General features: G+C 42.0%; 1 protein-coding gene and 1 long non-coding RNA gene across 4 annotated transcripts in view; one reads left to right on the forward strand and one right to left on the reverse strand.

Annotated features, from left to right (window-relative positions):
• LOC130361503 (uncharacterized) overlaps window positions 1-16,167 on the forward strand; it is a 58,355-nt gene that overhangs the window by 7,503 nt on the left and 34,685 nt on the right. For 2 of the 3 annotated variants that reach the window (XR_008891032.1, XR_008891031.1), the window contains exon 2: window positions 9,229-9,303. The exons of the other annotated variant lie outside the window; for it this stretch is intronic. This is a non-coding gene — a long non-coding RNA (uncharacterized LOC130361503). The remainder of the gene's footprint in view (window positions 1-9,228; window positions 9,304-16,167) is intronic. 3 annotated transcript variants of the gene reach the window in all.
• OTOS (otospiralin) lies at window positions 4,013-15,800 on the reverse strand. Its single transcript, XM_056564552.1, has 4 exons — window positions 15,574-15,800; window positions 14,741-14,825; window positions 9,211-9,237; window positions 4,013-4,433 (listed from the first exon to the last, which is right to left on the reverse strand). The coding sequence occupies exons 2-4, from the start codon at window positions 14,796-14,798 to the stop codon at window positions 4,249-4,251; spliced, it is 270 nt and encodes an 89-aa protein (XP_056420527.1). The 5' UTR covers window positions 14,799-14,825; window positions 15,574-15,800; the 3' UTR covers window positions 4,013-4,248.

Here is a 16,167-nt window from a genome sequence, read left to right on the forward strand (position 1 = left end):
GCGTATATATGTGAATAAGCCCCTTTCCTAATAAAAGTTCTGATAATAAATGGTTCCGATAAAAACTACAGATCACGGCACATAAGATTACCCTCATACATCCCTGTATATGGAAAAATTGGAGTTATAGGGGTCAGATGGGGGGGGGGGGGGTGCAATTTTCTGGGCTTGTCTCGGGTGTAAAAGGAGCTAGCTAAAGCTCCCCCGGCACTAATAGCCTGGCATGCTGCGATCACCATGGCCGGTTATTAAACCATTAGATCACTGCTGTCAAAGTTGACAGCAGTGTCTAAAGGATCTTATAACCATCCCTGGTGGTCTAGTGGGGGGGATCGTACTATTTTGGTTGAAATTATTTTATCTACCAGGACAACTGGATTTTCTTGAGGGACAAGTAGATTGTGTTCCGCTTTAGTCCCTTGGACAAGTAGTTTTTTTTTTTAAATTTCCACACCCCTGAGCCACCCAACTCTCCTCCGACAGATGATGTCAGACATGTTGGAATTCAACTGCCTGATCCTTTTGTTCTTAGACAAATAGGCTGCTCCCTCTCTTCTTTTAGAATACATGAACACTCGGCCAAAAAGAACATTCGTGTTTCTGGAGAGATCGGGAGAGGCAGCTGTCACCAATTACCTGATGTGTACCTTGACGTATACCTATGACGAATTAAACTTAGGGTGCATACACATGACAGCATTGCTTGTAATGGGTTTCTGCTTCTCTGTGCACGCAACAGAAATTCTAGAATCCACTGAAAAAAATGAACATGTCTGCAGGGTCATAGAGTTAATTTATATCGGAGGCCACAGCTGCATAAAGACTATCTGCCTTGAGTTCCACCAGGCGAAAATTCTGTTGTGTGCATGAGCTCTTAGGAAATTTCACTTAGGGTATGTTCACATGGCGGAATTTCCCCAATTCTGCACAAAGCTCTGCTGAACGGAATTGCGGAATTCTGGCAGAATTTCTGTTTTCTCAGAACACAGAATTCTGACGAAATTCAAGCCCCATTGACTACAATGGGATTGTGCCGCGGAATTCCACAAAATATAAGACTGGTCGTATATTTTTGTGGAATGAGGAAAGCAAAATTCCGCTGTCTGAATGGAACTGCGGAATCCCATTGAAATCAATAGGCAGTAAACTAACGCGGAATTATTCTTCATTGAGAATATGGCCTGAGAGTTGTCAAGAGGAAATTCTGAGCATTGTTTTCGATTGGATTCTGCTGCTCAGTTGGGAAGTTCCCCTCGGAAATGCCCATTGGCCAACGGGACTTTGATTTCCGGCGCTTATTTCCATGCTAATGTAGTGTCAAAGTACAGGACGTAATCATGTACAATAACCTTAGGCCCTGTCAGGTTGAGTCCCTCAGTGTCCTGGGGGCTCTCCTGCAGTGTCTCCCCCCATAATGAAGTTAGTCTTACTATGTCTAGCCAGTACAAGGTTATGTACTATATGTATAGTCAGTATAAAGTTATGTATTTTGTATTTAAGGTGTTAACCCCTTAAGGAACCAGGGTTTTTCCATTTTTGCATTTTCCTATTTTCCTCCTTACCTTTAAAAAATCATAACTCTTTCAATTTTTCACCTAAAAATCCATATGAGGGCTTATTTTTTGCGCCACCAATTCTTCTTTGTAATCAGTATGGGGAGAAAAAAAGAAACCAGAGAGGGCGCCTCGTGTGATACCGTTGGGTGGTTGAGGGAAAAGGAAGGGAAGTAGGTGCGGGGCTTGCAGGCCCCTTAGGTAGTAACTGCTCACCTTAGAGCAAGTATTAAACTTGCATATCAACCCAATGCACGGGTTACAAAATAGCCGGAATCCCTGCTGAGCCTGAGGTAACAGGTGAGGTAAAAACCGTCTCCTGGAGAGACTTTTTTGCTCTTCTTTGTAATCAGTCATTTTACCCAAAAATGTACAGCGAAACGGAAAAAAAAATCATTGTGAGACAAAATTGTAAAAAAAAAACACAATTTTTTTACTTTTGGGGCTTCCGTTTCTACACAGTAAATTTTTCGGTAAAAATGACACCTTCTCTTTATTCTGTAGGTCCATATGATTAAAATGATACCCTACTTATATAGGTTTGATTTTGTCGTACTTCTGGAAAAAAAAATCATAACTACATGCAGGAAAATGTATACGTTAAAAATTGTCATCTTCTGACCCCTATAACTTTTTTTTATTTTTCTGCATATGGGGCGGTATGAGGGCTAATTTTTTGCGCCGTGATCTGAATTTTTTAGCGGTACCATTTTTGTATTGATAGTACTTATTGATCGGATAGGACTTATTTTTATTCATTTTTACATGATATAAAAAGTGACCAAAAATACACTATTTTAGACTTTGGAATTTTTTTGCGCATTGACCGTGCCGTTTAATTAACACTATATTTTTATAATTCGGACATTTCCAAACGTGGCGATACCACATATGTTTATTTTTATTTACACAGTTTTCTTTTTTAAATGGGAAAAGGGGAGTGATTCAAACTTTTATTAGGGAAGGGGTTAAATGATCTTTATTCACTTTTTTTCACTCTTTAATTGCAATGTTATAGCTCCCATAGGGACCTATAACACTGCACACACTGATCTTTTACATTGATCAATGGTTTCTCATAGGAAACCATTGATCAATGATTCTGTCGCTTGACTGCTCATGCCTGGATCTCAGGCACTGAGCAGTCATTCGGCGATCGGACACCAGTAGGCAAGGTAAGGGACCCTCCTGCTGTCTCACAGCTGTTCGGAATGCAGCGATTTCGCCACATACATCCCGAACAGCCCCCTAAGCTAACCAGCAATTATTTACTTTTTCTTTAGACGCGGCGATCAACTTTGAACGTCGTGTCTAAAGGGTTAATAGCACGCGGCACCGCGATCAGTGCCGCATGCTATTAGCCACGGGTCCCGGCCATTGTTAGAGGCCGGGCCCGACCCACTATGACTGTCTATGACTATAGAATGAGAGTGGACTCATGACGTATCGGTACATCATGGGTCCTTAAGGGGCACCTGTGGAGGTCACATGATGTTATCACATGTTACCCAGAGAGCACAAGCTTAACACATGATCCGCAGCTCGACCTATGGGCTTCTAGTTCAGCCCCCTTTATAAGGAAGGGAGGTGCTGCAATCGGTCTTTTCTCTTCCTACTGGGGTACAGTAAGACCAGATGTCTCAGTGCTAGTGTCCAGCTACCTGGAAGGCCTCAAATCTGCCGTCACTTCCAGTAAGTCAAGTCTATGTCTGCTGTCGCTACCTACAGTCCAGTTAAGCCTAAAGTCAATGATCTAAAGTCCATTACAGTATAATTGGTCCCAGCAAGCTGCAAGGTCATTCTGTGTTCCTGGCCACCTCTCTTGGATTCTGGCCGAGCTGTAGAGACTATAACAACTCTCTGACCTCAGTAAAGCCCCCGTTAAACCATAACCTGGTCGTGGACTCTCATTTCACTGTCTAGCCATTGGGATAGCGGAGATATCGTTTGGGTGGTTCCCGATACCCTAAAACCACTCTGGTGTCACAAACATCATTAGGGGTTAATAATACCTTGCCCCTGGGGTTAATACCATCTGCTCCATCCACCTACACCGCTGCATCTCGTGTTCCCGCCATTCACCGTGGCTAACCACACTAAAATTACGCTGGAAATATTCATCGATTCCTGGAAATTCAGCAAGGAAATTTCTTTATAAATTTCCTCAGTGTACACAAGCCCTTAGCCCCAACCATTACATATAGGCGCCCATGTTTAAAAAAAAAAAAACATTAAATGAAAACCAAATATGTTTGCAGTGTACTCTGACTGCTTTCTTGGCACATACGGTAAATTGGCACTACTGTGTATTTAGTGACTAGGAATATGCTGCCCCATGGCAACAATTTGAATGACTGGTTGTTAGGTAGTGTGTCCCTGGCAACCAGTCTGACATGGCCCAGCTAGATAGTAAAGAACTTCTGTGATATCTACAAACACAATGAGGAGGACAAGTCGTAGCCATCCTTTATTGATTATAAATATGACATAGGTAGACGAGTTGTGTTTACAGCATATATTTCTATATATTCTTGTATCTTCTTTTCCTTTCTGCAGGACAGTAATAATGCAGGGATTTCCTCCAGTCTGAAACCTTCATGTCACCGTATTTGCATAGATAGAACTGGCGTATCATTCCTTAGAGGTGTGGGGCTTTAGTATATACAGCTAGGCGATGCAGAATACTATCTCGCTTCTAATGATCATGATCGCGGCTTGTGTATCCCAAAGTATCTCCAATAGGGTAGTGAGCAAAGAACGTGCGAGCTAGGTCATTGATATTCTCATATGCACCCATTGAGCGGAAATGTTCTACATATTGCCAGAAGTCCGAGGTAGAGAAGGGCCAGTAGGGATGAGCAGGAGCCTCTAGATAGGGGTCTAAAAAGAACATCAGTTAGTATGGAAATGTATTATAGTCAATGTCATTATCATCATCTTTGGGGATATGTAACTGTCCCCTAATTAGCATAATTAATATAATAAATATATAATACATATTGAGAATATAGATATCCCATATCTTTTGGATTATCAGAGGTCCATAGAAAACTATACATTCAATTTTCTAAAATTGAAAGGTAACACAAACTACAACGTATGCTACTATGCTCTGGATTACTGAACACAGAATGAAAGGGGTACTCATTTTGTTCAGAACGCTCAAAGCCGGAGGCCATGATGGTGATGTTACAGACACGCCCTTCGTGACGTCACACCACACCCCCTCCATTATGTCTATGGGAGGGGGCGTATTGGCTGATACCCCCCCCTCCCATAGACATGAATGGAGGGGGCATGGTGTGATGTCATGAGGGGGCGTGGCTGTGATGTCACCACCGCGATCAGACATCATCTTTGGATAGGGGATAAGATGTCTAGCAGTGGAGTATCCCTTTAAATACATTTCACTCTAACAATATATTATTAATTGTAGACTGGATGTAACTATTTATGTGTGTAGAACCCTCCAAAAACGAAACACAGAGGAAATAGGTGAAACTGTTAGACATTTTTTTGGTTTGTTTTGGGCGAAACATTTAGCACATGGGGTATCCTGTACTTGATGCACCAAAATTTGCACCACTTTTCAGCCAACCTGTCATTTTGAGCTGAAAACATGACTCACCAGCAAAAACTGGAACCTGACACAGAAGCGCCAAAGATGCTCCAAATTTTTTAAAGCAAAGACATAGTTAATTACCCCCCCCCCCCCCCCCCCCAATATGTAATGCAAAAAACAGGTCCTTAGAGAGTTGTGCATTACACAAGGGTTTTTATGACACTTAGGATAAAGGCAATAAAAAAATAAAAATAATAAAAAATAAATAAAGATAGATAGATAGATAGATAGATAGATAGATAGATAGATAGATAGATAGATAGATAGATAGATAGATAGATAGATAGATAGATAGATAGATAGATAGATAGATAGATAGATAGATAGATAGATAGATAGATAGATAGATAGATAGATAGATAGATAGATAGATAGATAGATAGATAGATAGATAGATAGATAGATAGATAGATAGATAGATAGATAGATAGATAGATAGATAGATAGATAGATAGATAGATAGATAGATAGATAGATAGATAGATAGATAGATAGATAGATAGATAGATAGATAGATAGATAGATAGATAGATAGATAGATAGATAGATAGATAGATAGATAGATAGATAGATAGATAGATAGATAGATAGATAGATAGATAGATAGATAGATAGATAGATAGATAGATAGATAGATAGATAGATAGATAGATAGATAGATAGATAGATAGATAGATAGATAGATAGATAGATAGATAGATAGATAGATAGATAGATAGATAGATAGATAGATAGATAGATAGATAGATAGATAGATAGATAGATAGATAGATAGATAGATAGATAGATAGATAGATAGATAGAGAGAGAGAGAGAGAGAGAGAGAGAGAGAGAGAGAGAGAGAGAGAGAGAGAGAGAGAGAGAGAGAGAGAGAGAGAGAGAGAGAGAAAAGAAAAGCGGGCAGCACAACCGGGTTGACTGTGGTGCTAGCTGGTTGACTCGGTCCCAAGTCCCAAAAGTATATGTAGAGAAACAGCAGCACTCCAGGATATAAGTGAATAATGTGTGGCTTTATTCACCAAAACATCAGAGATTGCGACGTTTCAGCCTTCTCACAAGGCCTTTGTCAAGCCGGCTTGACAAAGGCCTTGTGAGAAGGCTGAAACGTCGCAATCTCTGATGTTTTAGTGAATAAAGCCACACATTATTCACTTATATCCTGGAGTGCTGCTGTTTTTCTACATATATATATATATATATATATATATATATATATATATATATATATATTCATATCTCCTCCACAGATCCCATGTCCACAAATTATAGTTTTAGCAAGTTGTTTAGGATCTCTATTTTATGCATGACACTATATACAAAAATTCCAGTGGTCAGAATTTTACATACACTAAGATGACTGTGCCTTAAAATAGTCTGGAAAATGATCTTATGGCTTTAGAAGCCATTAAAGGGTGCATCAAGAAACTGTAAAAAATAAAATAAAAGGTGTTCAGGGCACCCTATGTTATTTAATGTAATGCAGTTTAATTTTTGGGGAGGTTGACCACGGGTCCTCTTTAAGGACAAGCAAGTGAAGGTAACGGAGTGGCCATCACAAAGCCCTGACCTTTATCTTTTAGAAAATGTATGGGCAGAACTGTAGAGGTATGTGTAAGCAAGGAAGCCTATACAACAGATCCTAAAATACCAGTTTTGGCAGAAAGAATGGGCCAAAATGTAAAAAGATTATTGTGAACTTGTGGAAGGCAACCCAAAATATTTGGCCAAATACTGACCAACCCGTCAGTAAACTTTGTCAGGAAAGAAACATTAAAATGTCAGGAAAGAAATATAAGCAGAAATAAATCTTTGTAAATAAATATGGCTAAGGTGTATGAAAACTTAGGACTTCAATGTTGTTATTGTAGGAATGAATGTGTGTATAAAGCTAAGCTTGGAGATTTTCTTTGGTTGGTGAGTCATGTTTTTAGCCCAAAATAACGGGTTGGCTAAAAAGTAGCGTAAATTTTGATGCATCAAATACAGGATAATCCATGCACTAAATGTTTTGGCCCAAAACAAACAAAAAAATAAATGGCGGACAGGCATAATGTATTCCCCCTAGTTGAGCGAGGACGCTCTCCTAAATGGAATAAAGAGAAGGCAGGGAGGCAAACAAGTACTGCCACCTCGGTAGTAGCCTAGTAGCAGAAGGCATTTAGATATTTCTATAGCATTTACTTTCCTCTCTATGCACATCCCAATCGAAGCTTTTGTAACAGGAAAGTATCACGTTTATAATTGGTAGTTCCTTCTTTGTGTGATCATATCCGAATGACTACTGCCGTGTATAGATAATGGCCCTCATTTACTAAGAGTGGAGTGTGGGTTTCTTTGTGGGTTTTAATTCCCTACAATTTTTTTCTTCGGTATTTACTAAGGTTTTCCCACATTTTGCACTTTTCCCTACATTTTTCTTTTTTTTACACATGCTCTGATCTGTGGGGTTTTCCTCAGCTGAAATCCACCACATTTTCTGTGGAAACCTTAGTAAATATGTTGGGTTTTTGTGAAAACGTTGGGGACATGCCCCTTTTCGATGGCCACGTAAAATGGAGAATTAGTTGGGTTTTCTTCAATTCTGGCACAAATTTTGGCGCAGACAGAATTTCTGGTGCAATTTGCCAGAATCTGGTGCACAACCCAACAGAACATGTCGGGTTTACAATAATAAATCAGGGTCAATGTCTTGAGTTATGATTTACCTTACAGGAGTTATTTAATGATTAAGGCTTATCCCCTATCCACAAGATATGACATAAGTATTTTTACTAGGTGGTGGTACAGCCTGTAAGACTCCTACCGATCACGTCAATGGGGGTCCCTTATATTTTTGAAGTCTCATTTATTTACTCAGGGGGACAAGGGACCTCTGTTATCTTGATTGATGGTTTCAGCAGGGCAAGTGCCACTAATCACCCCTCTGTAAGTAGACCTATGGGTGTGGAGCCATCCTCTTCTAGTCCCGTCTTCTCTGGCTGTAATCATGCCCCCTCATGATTGACAGCCCTCATCACTACTCTGCTACCTAAGCAAATGAAGCAGATTGCTGACACGAGCCATGCCCGGACTGTCAGACGATGAAGGGTGTGATTACAGCAAGAGAAGACGGGACTAGAAGAGGATGGCTCCCTCCCAGGGGACTACTTATGGGCCAGCTGGGACACGTTTCAAACGTCATATCTTCACCATCACTGCCGATATCAACGTATCCCATACATGGTAAAAAATAATAATAATAATAATAATAATTTTCCATGTATAACATCACTTTTTATCTAAATTCTGTAAGGGTACCTATCACAATCTCTGGTGCCAGGATATGTTCAGTCTAGACCCAGACTGATGCAATCAGAGGATGTTTTCCAGAAGTCCCATTTAAAGTCTATGGGACTTCCAGAAATTCCAGAAATCCATTCTCTGATTGCATCTCACAGAAAGTCTCAGGCTACATGATACATGATTGCCCGGGAGCTTTAAATATATAGGTACCATTTAAGAAAATGTTTGATATGTTGTAGAGAAATATTAAAGGAGTATTCCAGGAGTTGTTGTTTTCTGTCTGGCAACAGTGCTCTCTGCTGACATCTCTGCTTGTCTCAGGAACTGCACAGAGTAGAAGAGGTTTGCTAAGGGGATTTGCTTCTAAACTGGGCGGTTCCCGAGACACGTGTCATCAGAGAGCACTTAGACAGAAAAGAACCACTCAACTTCAGCAGCTCATAGGTACTGAAAGGATTACGATTTTTTAATAGAAGTAATTTACAAATCTGTTTAACTTTCTGGAGCCAATTGATCACAGATCACAGATCTCACAGATCTAAATCTAGGATATGTAAAAAGTTGTTTATTTATTTATTATTATTTTTCTTAAGAGACAAGTATACTTTCCCTTTCATTTCTCTGCTACCGTATATGAAATTCCCTTATCCGATTTTTATGAGAGCTGGTATTACTATGGAAGTTAGAATGTTACTTATACTAAAGGGTTAATCAGAATGTTTACAAACTAAAAAAAAATAAAAATGTCTTTACCGTCCTCCTCGTACACAGGTCTGGCATCTGAAAATAAATAAGGAAATGGTATGTGAGATGACGGACAATAGAGACTTTCATACAGCACCAAGTGTGAGTAGAATCCTAATGTCAGCAGGAATTCCTAACAGCCCTGGGCTGTGTCCCGTACAATAGGGCCCTGTGTCCTCTGGCTGCGTGGCACTTACCCACCACATGGGAGCAGACCTGTCAGTGTTCTCTGCCAAATCACATTCCTTGACTGGGGCAAAGATTAGAATTCGGTCTGACAACCCGGAGAGGGTGAATACATTGGATGCGTTCACAGAGGCACACACCCCCTGCTGAGCTCCAATTCCTTCTGCTGTTTTATTTGGGGGATGGGAGACTGTGCTATTTCCAGTCTGTAAAGCAGTGTTTCCCAACCAGGGTGCCTCCAGCTGTTGCAAAACGGCTGTCCGGGCATGCTGAGAGTTGTAGTTTTGCAGCAGCTGGAGGCACCCTGGTAGGGAAACACTGCTGTAAAGCCATGAAGAGTTTTTTTTCTTTTTTTAATCACAGAATATTAGGCACAATCGGGGAGATTTATCAATACCTGTCCAGAGAAAAAGTTGCCCATAGCAAATAGGGATCGACCGATTATCGGTTTGGCCGATATTATCGGCTGATATTCACGATTTTGGACATTATCGGTATCGGTATAATGCCCCGCCCTGCCTCCCCGGAATAGAGACCGCTGCCCCATTGCCTCCCCCATCCCCGGTTTTATAATTACCTGTTCCGCGGTCCGCGCTACTTCTGGCTCCTGCTGCGTCCTGCGCTGTTGCTGTGCGCTGCGCAATGACGAGTGACATCCTCAAAGCGACGTCATTATCAGTGCGCACAGTGACAGCTCAGGACGCCGCCGGAGCCAGAAGTAGCGCGGACCGCGGAACAGGTAATTATAAAACCGGGGATGGGGAGGCAATGGGGCAGCGGCGGTGGTTGGACTCAGGACCGGCAGGGGGAGAAGCGGGTGGCGGCGGTCTCTGGCCAGAGGATAGGTGGGAGGGGGGGCAGCAGGGAGGTTGGACTAGGTGGTTGAACTAGGGAGGACCCGAGGACAGGCAGGGGGAAAGAAGCGGGTGGCGGCAGCGGTCTCTGGCCCCTCAAAAGCCGCTGCAGTTCATTGATTTAAAGCGCCCTCTTTAAATCATTGATCTGCAGCGGCTTCTGCAGGGCTGGGGGGGGGGGGGGGGGTTAGCCGATAATTTATACCGGACTATCGGTATAGGTTATCGGCTATTGGCCTCAAAGTTCACAGATTATCGGTATCGGCCCTAAAAAATCAATATCGGTCGATCCCTAATAGCAACCAATCAGATCGCATCTTCCATTTTTCAGAGACCTTTTCAAAAATGAAAGTAGCAATCTGATTGGTTGCTATGGGCAACTCTGCAACGTTACCTCTGGACAGGTTTTGATAAATCTCCCCCAATAGGTTTATTGGAGTTTATATTTTACGTTAACATTCAGTGTATATAGTTGATGAAGTTATCTCAAGATCAAAAGTTAGCTTGTATCCACATGATATGGTAGAACTATCTGATAGGTGAGGGTCCGTCCATCGTGACCCCCACAGATCCCGAGAATGAAGGTCAAGTGTCTTGAACATTCAGTGCTCTGCAAAGTTCTAAAACCCCATAAAGAATGATTGGAGCATTGGCCATTCTTGCCTGTTGTCACTCCATTCATTCTGGAAACACTTGACCTCCAGGATCTAGGGACTATTGTTAGGACCTTCACCTCTCAGCTAGTTATCCCCTGTCCTGCCAATAGGAGATAACTTTTGATCTTGAGACAATCCCTTTAAATAACAAGTCACCTAGAGGACAGATTTTTAAGACTTTACCAGAATCCTAAATATATTAACAATAATAATAACAAATCGATATGACAGGGGTATTACCCAGGCTATGACATCACATGCCAACCTTTCGGATTTCTGATGATCCTGAGAAAGAAGTTACTCCAGCACTAAGGGGTACTGTGCAGGATATTGCAATGGGGCCCATTTAAAGGGGAACTCCGATGGAAACAAGTGGAAAACAAATGTTTTCAAATCAACTGGTGCCAGAAAGTTAAAAATATTAGTAAATTACTTCTATTTCAAAATCTTAATCCTTCCAGTACTTATCAGCTGCTGTATACTACAGAGAAAATTGTGAAGTTCTTTTCAGTCTGACAACAGTGCTCTCTGCTGACACCTCTGTCCATGTCAGGAACTGTCAAGATTAGAAGCATATACCCATAGAAAATCACTCCTGCTCTGGACAGTTCCTGACAAGGACAGAGGTGTCAGTAGAGAGCACTGTGGTCAGACTGTAAAGAACTTCACAAATTTCTCTGTAGTATACAGCAGCTGATAAGTACTGCAAGGGTTAAGATTTTTAAATAGAAGTAATTTACAAATCTGTTTAACTTCATGGCACCAGTTGATCTGAAAACTTTTCACTGGAGTTCCCCTTTAAGTAAATGGAGCTTTCTGTAATTTCCTACAGAGCTGGGTGACCAGGAGCTCTGTTATGTAGGACCTATAGCGAAGGGGGGCCCCGCAATGTCAATCCAACTTCTGCATTTACTGAGATCTATTTCTAGGCTGGACAATCACCTCAATATAAGCTTTGTAATTTCCTGCTATTAACTAGCTACTTTCCAGTCTCGGTTTACACAATGCTTTAGTAGTTTTATCAGAGGCGTAGCGTGGGGGGTGCAGGGGGGGGGGCACCGGGCGCAATATCTGGGGGGCATGCTCGCAGCTCTCTGGGGGGGCGCACTCGCAGCTCTCTGCCCCTGCCTGGCTCACTCACTCTCTCTGCAGTGCTGGCTGTCCGATCCGAGCCACCGGGTCAAATGCCCTCCCCCCGAGATTGTTGCCCCTCTTCCTGAACTATAGCATGGTGGAGCGGGAGCTGTCGGCTGTCCCGCTCCACCACCCCTTTCTCACGCCCGTCACCTTGCTATCACACGTCGCGGCTGCTCCATTCCAAAACATCACATCATCGCGCCGGCGCCCGGAGATCACGTCCCCGCGGCTCTCACTGACTGCAGGAATGGAGCAGCCGCAGCGTGGGAGAAAGGTGACGGGCGTGAGAAAGGGGAGGGGGGAGCAAATTATAAGTGAGAGGGGCAAATGATGAGTAAGGGGCACATGTCAGGGGGGCATTATATGTGGGGGGCACATGACAGGACCCCCCCCTATCATGTGCCCCTCATATATAATACCCCATGTCCTGTGCCCCTCACATATAATGCCCCCCCTGACATGTGCCCTTCACATATAATGCCCCCTGTCCTGCCCCCTCAGGGAGCATTATATGTGAGGGGCACATGTCAGGGGGGCATTATATGTGAGGGGCACAAGACATGGGGCATTATATGTGAGGGGCACAGGACAGGGGACATTATAAGTCAGGGTCACATGTCACGGGGGCATTATATGTGGGGGCACATGACAGGGGGCATTATATGTGAGGGGCACATGTCAGGGGGCAATATATGTGGGGGCACATGTCAGGGGGGCATTATATGTGAGGAGCACATGTCAGGGGGCAATATATGTGGGGGCACATGTCAGGGGGGCATTATATGTGAGGAGCACATGTCAAGGGGCAATATATGTGGGGGCACAGGACAGGGGGGCATTATATGTGAGGGGCACATGTCAGGGGGCAATATATGTGGGGGCACATGACAGGGGGGCATTATATGTGAGGGGCACATGTCAGGGGGCAATATATGTGGGGGCACATGACAGGGGGGCATTATATGTGAGGGGCACATGTCAGGGGGCAATATATGTGGGGGCACATGACAGGGGGGCATTATATGTGAGGGGCACATGTCAGGGGGCAATATATGTGGGGGCACATGACAGGGGCCCCCTGTCATGTGCCCATATAATGCACATATAAAGCCCCCCTGACATATGCCGCTTACTTATAATACCCAAAGTCATGTGCCTTGGATCATCTCCAGGGTATGGTTCCATTTTGATGTTTAGTTTTTGTTCTTGATACTTTTTGTCGTTTACGATGGTTGTGAGACGACATATAATAGCGCGGCCCATGCTAGGTTACTACATTTGTAGATTTGTATTCATAGACCTGCTGAAAATGTGGAGAATGTGTAATGTATGTTCGCACTCAATAAAGTGTTTGAAAATAAACTTGTATTTAGATGCATTTTACTTTAATTACATCAGTATTTTCATAACAAACAATACATGTGCTTAGGGGGTAAGGGTTTCTTTAACTAATCTAGTGGAAGAGACTCGAGTGCTAAAATCCACTGGTTAGGGGGGCGCAAATTACTTGCCTTGCCCCAGGTGCTGACAACCCACGCTACGCCACTGAGTTGTATTAATGATTAGCTCTATAAACAGGTCAGATGTAATGGATCTACTATAACAATTTACACATAAACAAGGCATTGAAGGGGTACTCTGGATGGAAAAAAATGTTTTCAAATCAATTGGTGCCAGAAAGTTATATAGATTTGTAAATGATGTCTATTTCAAAATCTTAACCCTTCCAGTACTTATCAGCTGCTGTATGCTCCAGAGGAAGTTGGTATTTCTTTCCAGTCTGACCACAGTGCATCTGCTGCCATCTCTGTCTGTGTCAGGAATTGTCCAGAATAGGAGAGGCAGACAGAGGTGTCAGCAGAGAGCACTGAGGTCAGACTCAAAAGGACGTCACAACTTCCTTTGGAGCATACAGCAGCTAATAAGTACTGAAAGGGTTAAGATTTTGAAATAAAAGTAATATACAAATTTTTATAACTTACTGACACCAGTTTATTCGAAAATATTTTTTTTTTCCTCCAGAGTACCCCTTTAAAAATCTACACATAAAAGTTGAAGGGTTTGCAGTGTCAAGAAAGGTTCAACTTGCAGGGAGATGGCTATTGATGGGGTAAAAGTAGAGTATATCTAAGATATGTGTATAAAGCGGTGTCAACAAAGGTTTGACTTGCAGGGAGGTGACTATTGATCGGTATATAACAGTGGTCTTCAACCTGCGGACCTCCAGATGTTGCAAAACTACAACTCCCAGCATGCCCGGACAGCCATCGGCTGTCCGGGCATGCTGGGAGATGTAGTTTTGCAACATCTGGAGGCCCGCAGGTTGACAACCACTGGTATATAAAGATGTACCCTTATTTAGTAGTTAGGGCAGTGTATTCCAACCAGTGTGGCTCCAGCTGTTGCAAAACTACAACCTTCGGCTGTCCGGGCATGCTGGGAGTTGTAGTTTTGCAACATCTGGAGGTCCGCAGGTTGAAGACCACTGGTATATAAAGATGTACACTTATTTAGTAGTTAGGGCAGTGTATTCCAACCAGTGTGGCTCCAGCTGTTGCAAAACTACAACCTTCGGCTGTCCGGCCATGCTGGGAGTTGTAGTTTTGCAACAGCTGGAGCCGCACTGGTTGGGAAAAATAAATAACAGTAATAACTTGGCTGTATCTGAGTATGAAATATAGAATTAGTTTTTTTTTTTAGACTTACCAAGAAATGTACCCAGTAGAATACAGGTGAAACATAAACCAATAAAAAGCAGCTTCATGATGCCCTCTAGTATGCGATTCTGACACTAAATAATGCAAACGATAAGAAAATATAATACAAATATAGAATGCATCATAATACATGTAATATTGTACGTAGGATATTTTGTACTGACATAATAACAATACCGCATGACGTATGATCAAAAGAGATAGGCAGTAGAGCTCGTTTTTTTTTTTTTTTTTGCAGCATTACAATGTGCGGTCTATGGTTTCATATAGGACTGCAGGTAATCTTATTGCATTTTGTTAAATACATAATAATGCAAAGCAAGGCTTACAAAGATCTAAATTATATGTAAGCCCTGTGCAGATATGGCATATATATGGATAGTGAAGTATAAAAACGATTGCAAACAGGGTAAAAGTATAAATGTAAGATATATATATATATATATATATATATATATATATATATATAGTAAAAAGAAAAAGTTGCAGCACAGCTCTAGTTAACCAAGTACGGGTGCCAGCGTCTAAACCTGATCAGGGTTCTTCATAGACAAAAATTCCAATGACGCAGCACTCCAAAAAAAAGGTACATTTATTCACACATGTCTCAATACAGCAACGTTTCTGCTCCTATGGAGCCATTTTCAAGGCTTGAAAATGGCTCCATAGGAGCAGAAACGTTGCTGTATTGAGACATGTGTGAATAAATGCACCTTTTTTTTGGAGTGCTGCGTCATTGGAATTATATATATATATATATATATATATATATATATATATATATATATTAGTCCAATATTTCTATGATTGGGAAGTTGTTACCTGTGGCACTGCTGGTTGGCTGGTTGCAGTCTAGTCTTCCCGCACTGGTTACCTGTTGCTTCTTCTCTTGCACTGAGTCCTCTTCTTCCAGCATCCTCCCACCCTCCCTTGGATAAACAGGGGGATGTATGAGAAAATCTCAGTTTTTCCTAACTTGAACATTCATCCAAACACTTATTCTGCTGCCCTGGCCATAAGGGAATAACTGGTATCACTGAAACGTCTGTGGAGCGGGGCCAAGGTTTCATCCACATATAAATAGACGGATTGTTGCCGAATATTTTCATTCCTTGTCCATTATTTGGAGTTTGTGAGATGCAGTGTTATGGCTGGAGAAAAGTGTATCACTAAAGCGGTCCCTCAAGTTACAATATTAATCGGTTCCCGGGACGACCATTGTATGTTGAAACCATTGTATGTTGAGACCAGAACTCTATGGAAACCTGGTAATTGGTTCTGAAACCACCAAAGACAATAAAGACAAATAAGTTGATAACTAATATAAATAAAACAAGTCCTTAGATATAAAAGTAAGAAAGATCTGCTGGGAGCTGTAAATCACTGTCTATGTCAGTGTTTTCCCAACCAGGGTGC

Source organism: Hyla sarda, chromosome 3 (genome assembly GCF_029499605.1).
Source record: "Hyla sarda isolate aHylSar1 chromosome 3, aHylSar1.hap1, whole genome shotgun sequence".
Taxonomy (NCBI): Eukaryota; Metazoa; Chordata; class Amphibia; order Anura; family Hylidae; genus Hyla; species Hyla sarda.

Coding starts and splice junctions, on each gene's coding strand:
- OTOS (XM_056564552.1), bottom strand. CDS start 14,798: ATGAAGCTGCTTTTTATTGGTTTATGTTTCACCTGTATTCTACTGGGT. Junction 9,238..14,740: donor TCTACTGGGTACATTTCTTG/GTAAGTCTAAAA, acceptor ATTTATTTTCAG/ATGCCAGACCTGTGTACGAG. Junction 4,434..9,210: donor ACCTGTGTACGAGGAGGACG/GTAAAGACATTT, acceptor TGTTCTTTTTAG/ACCCCTATCTAGAGGCTCCT.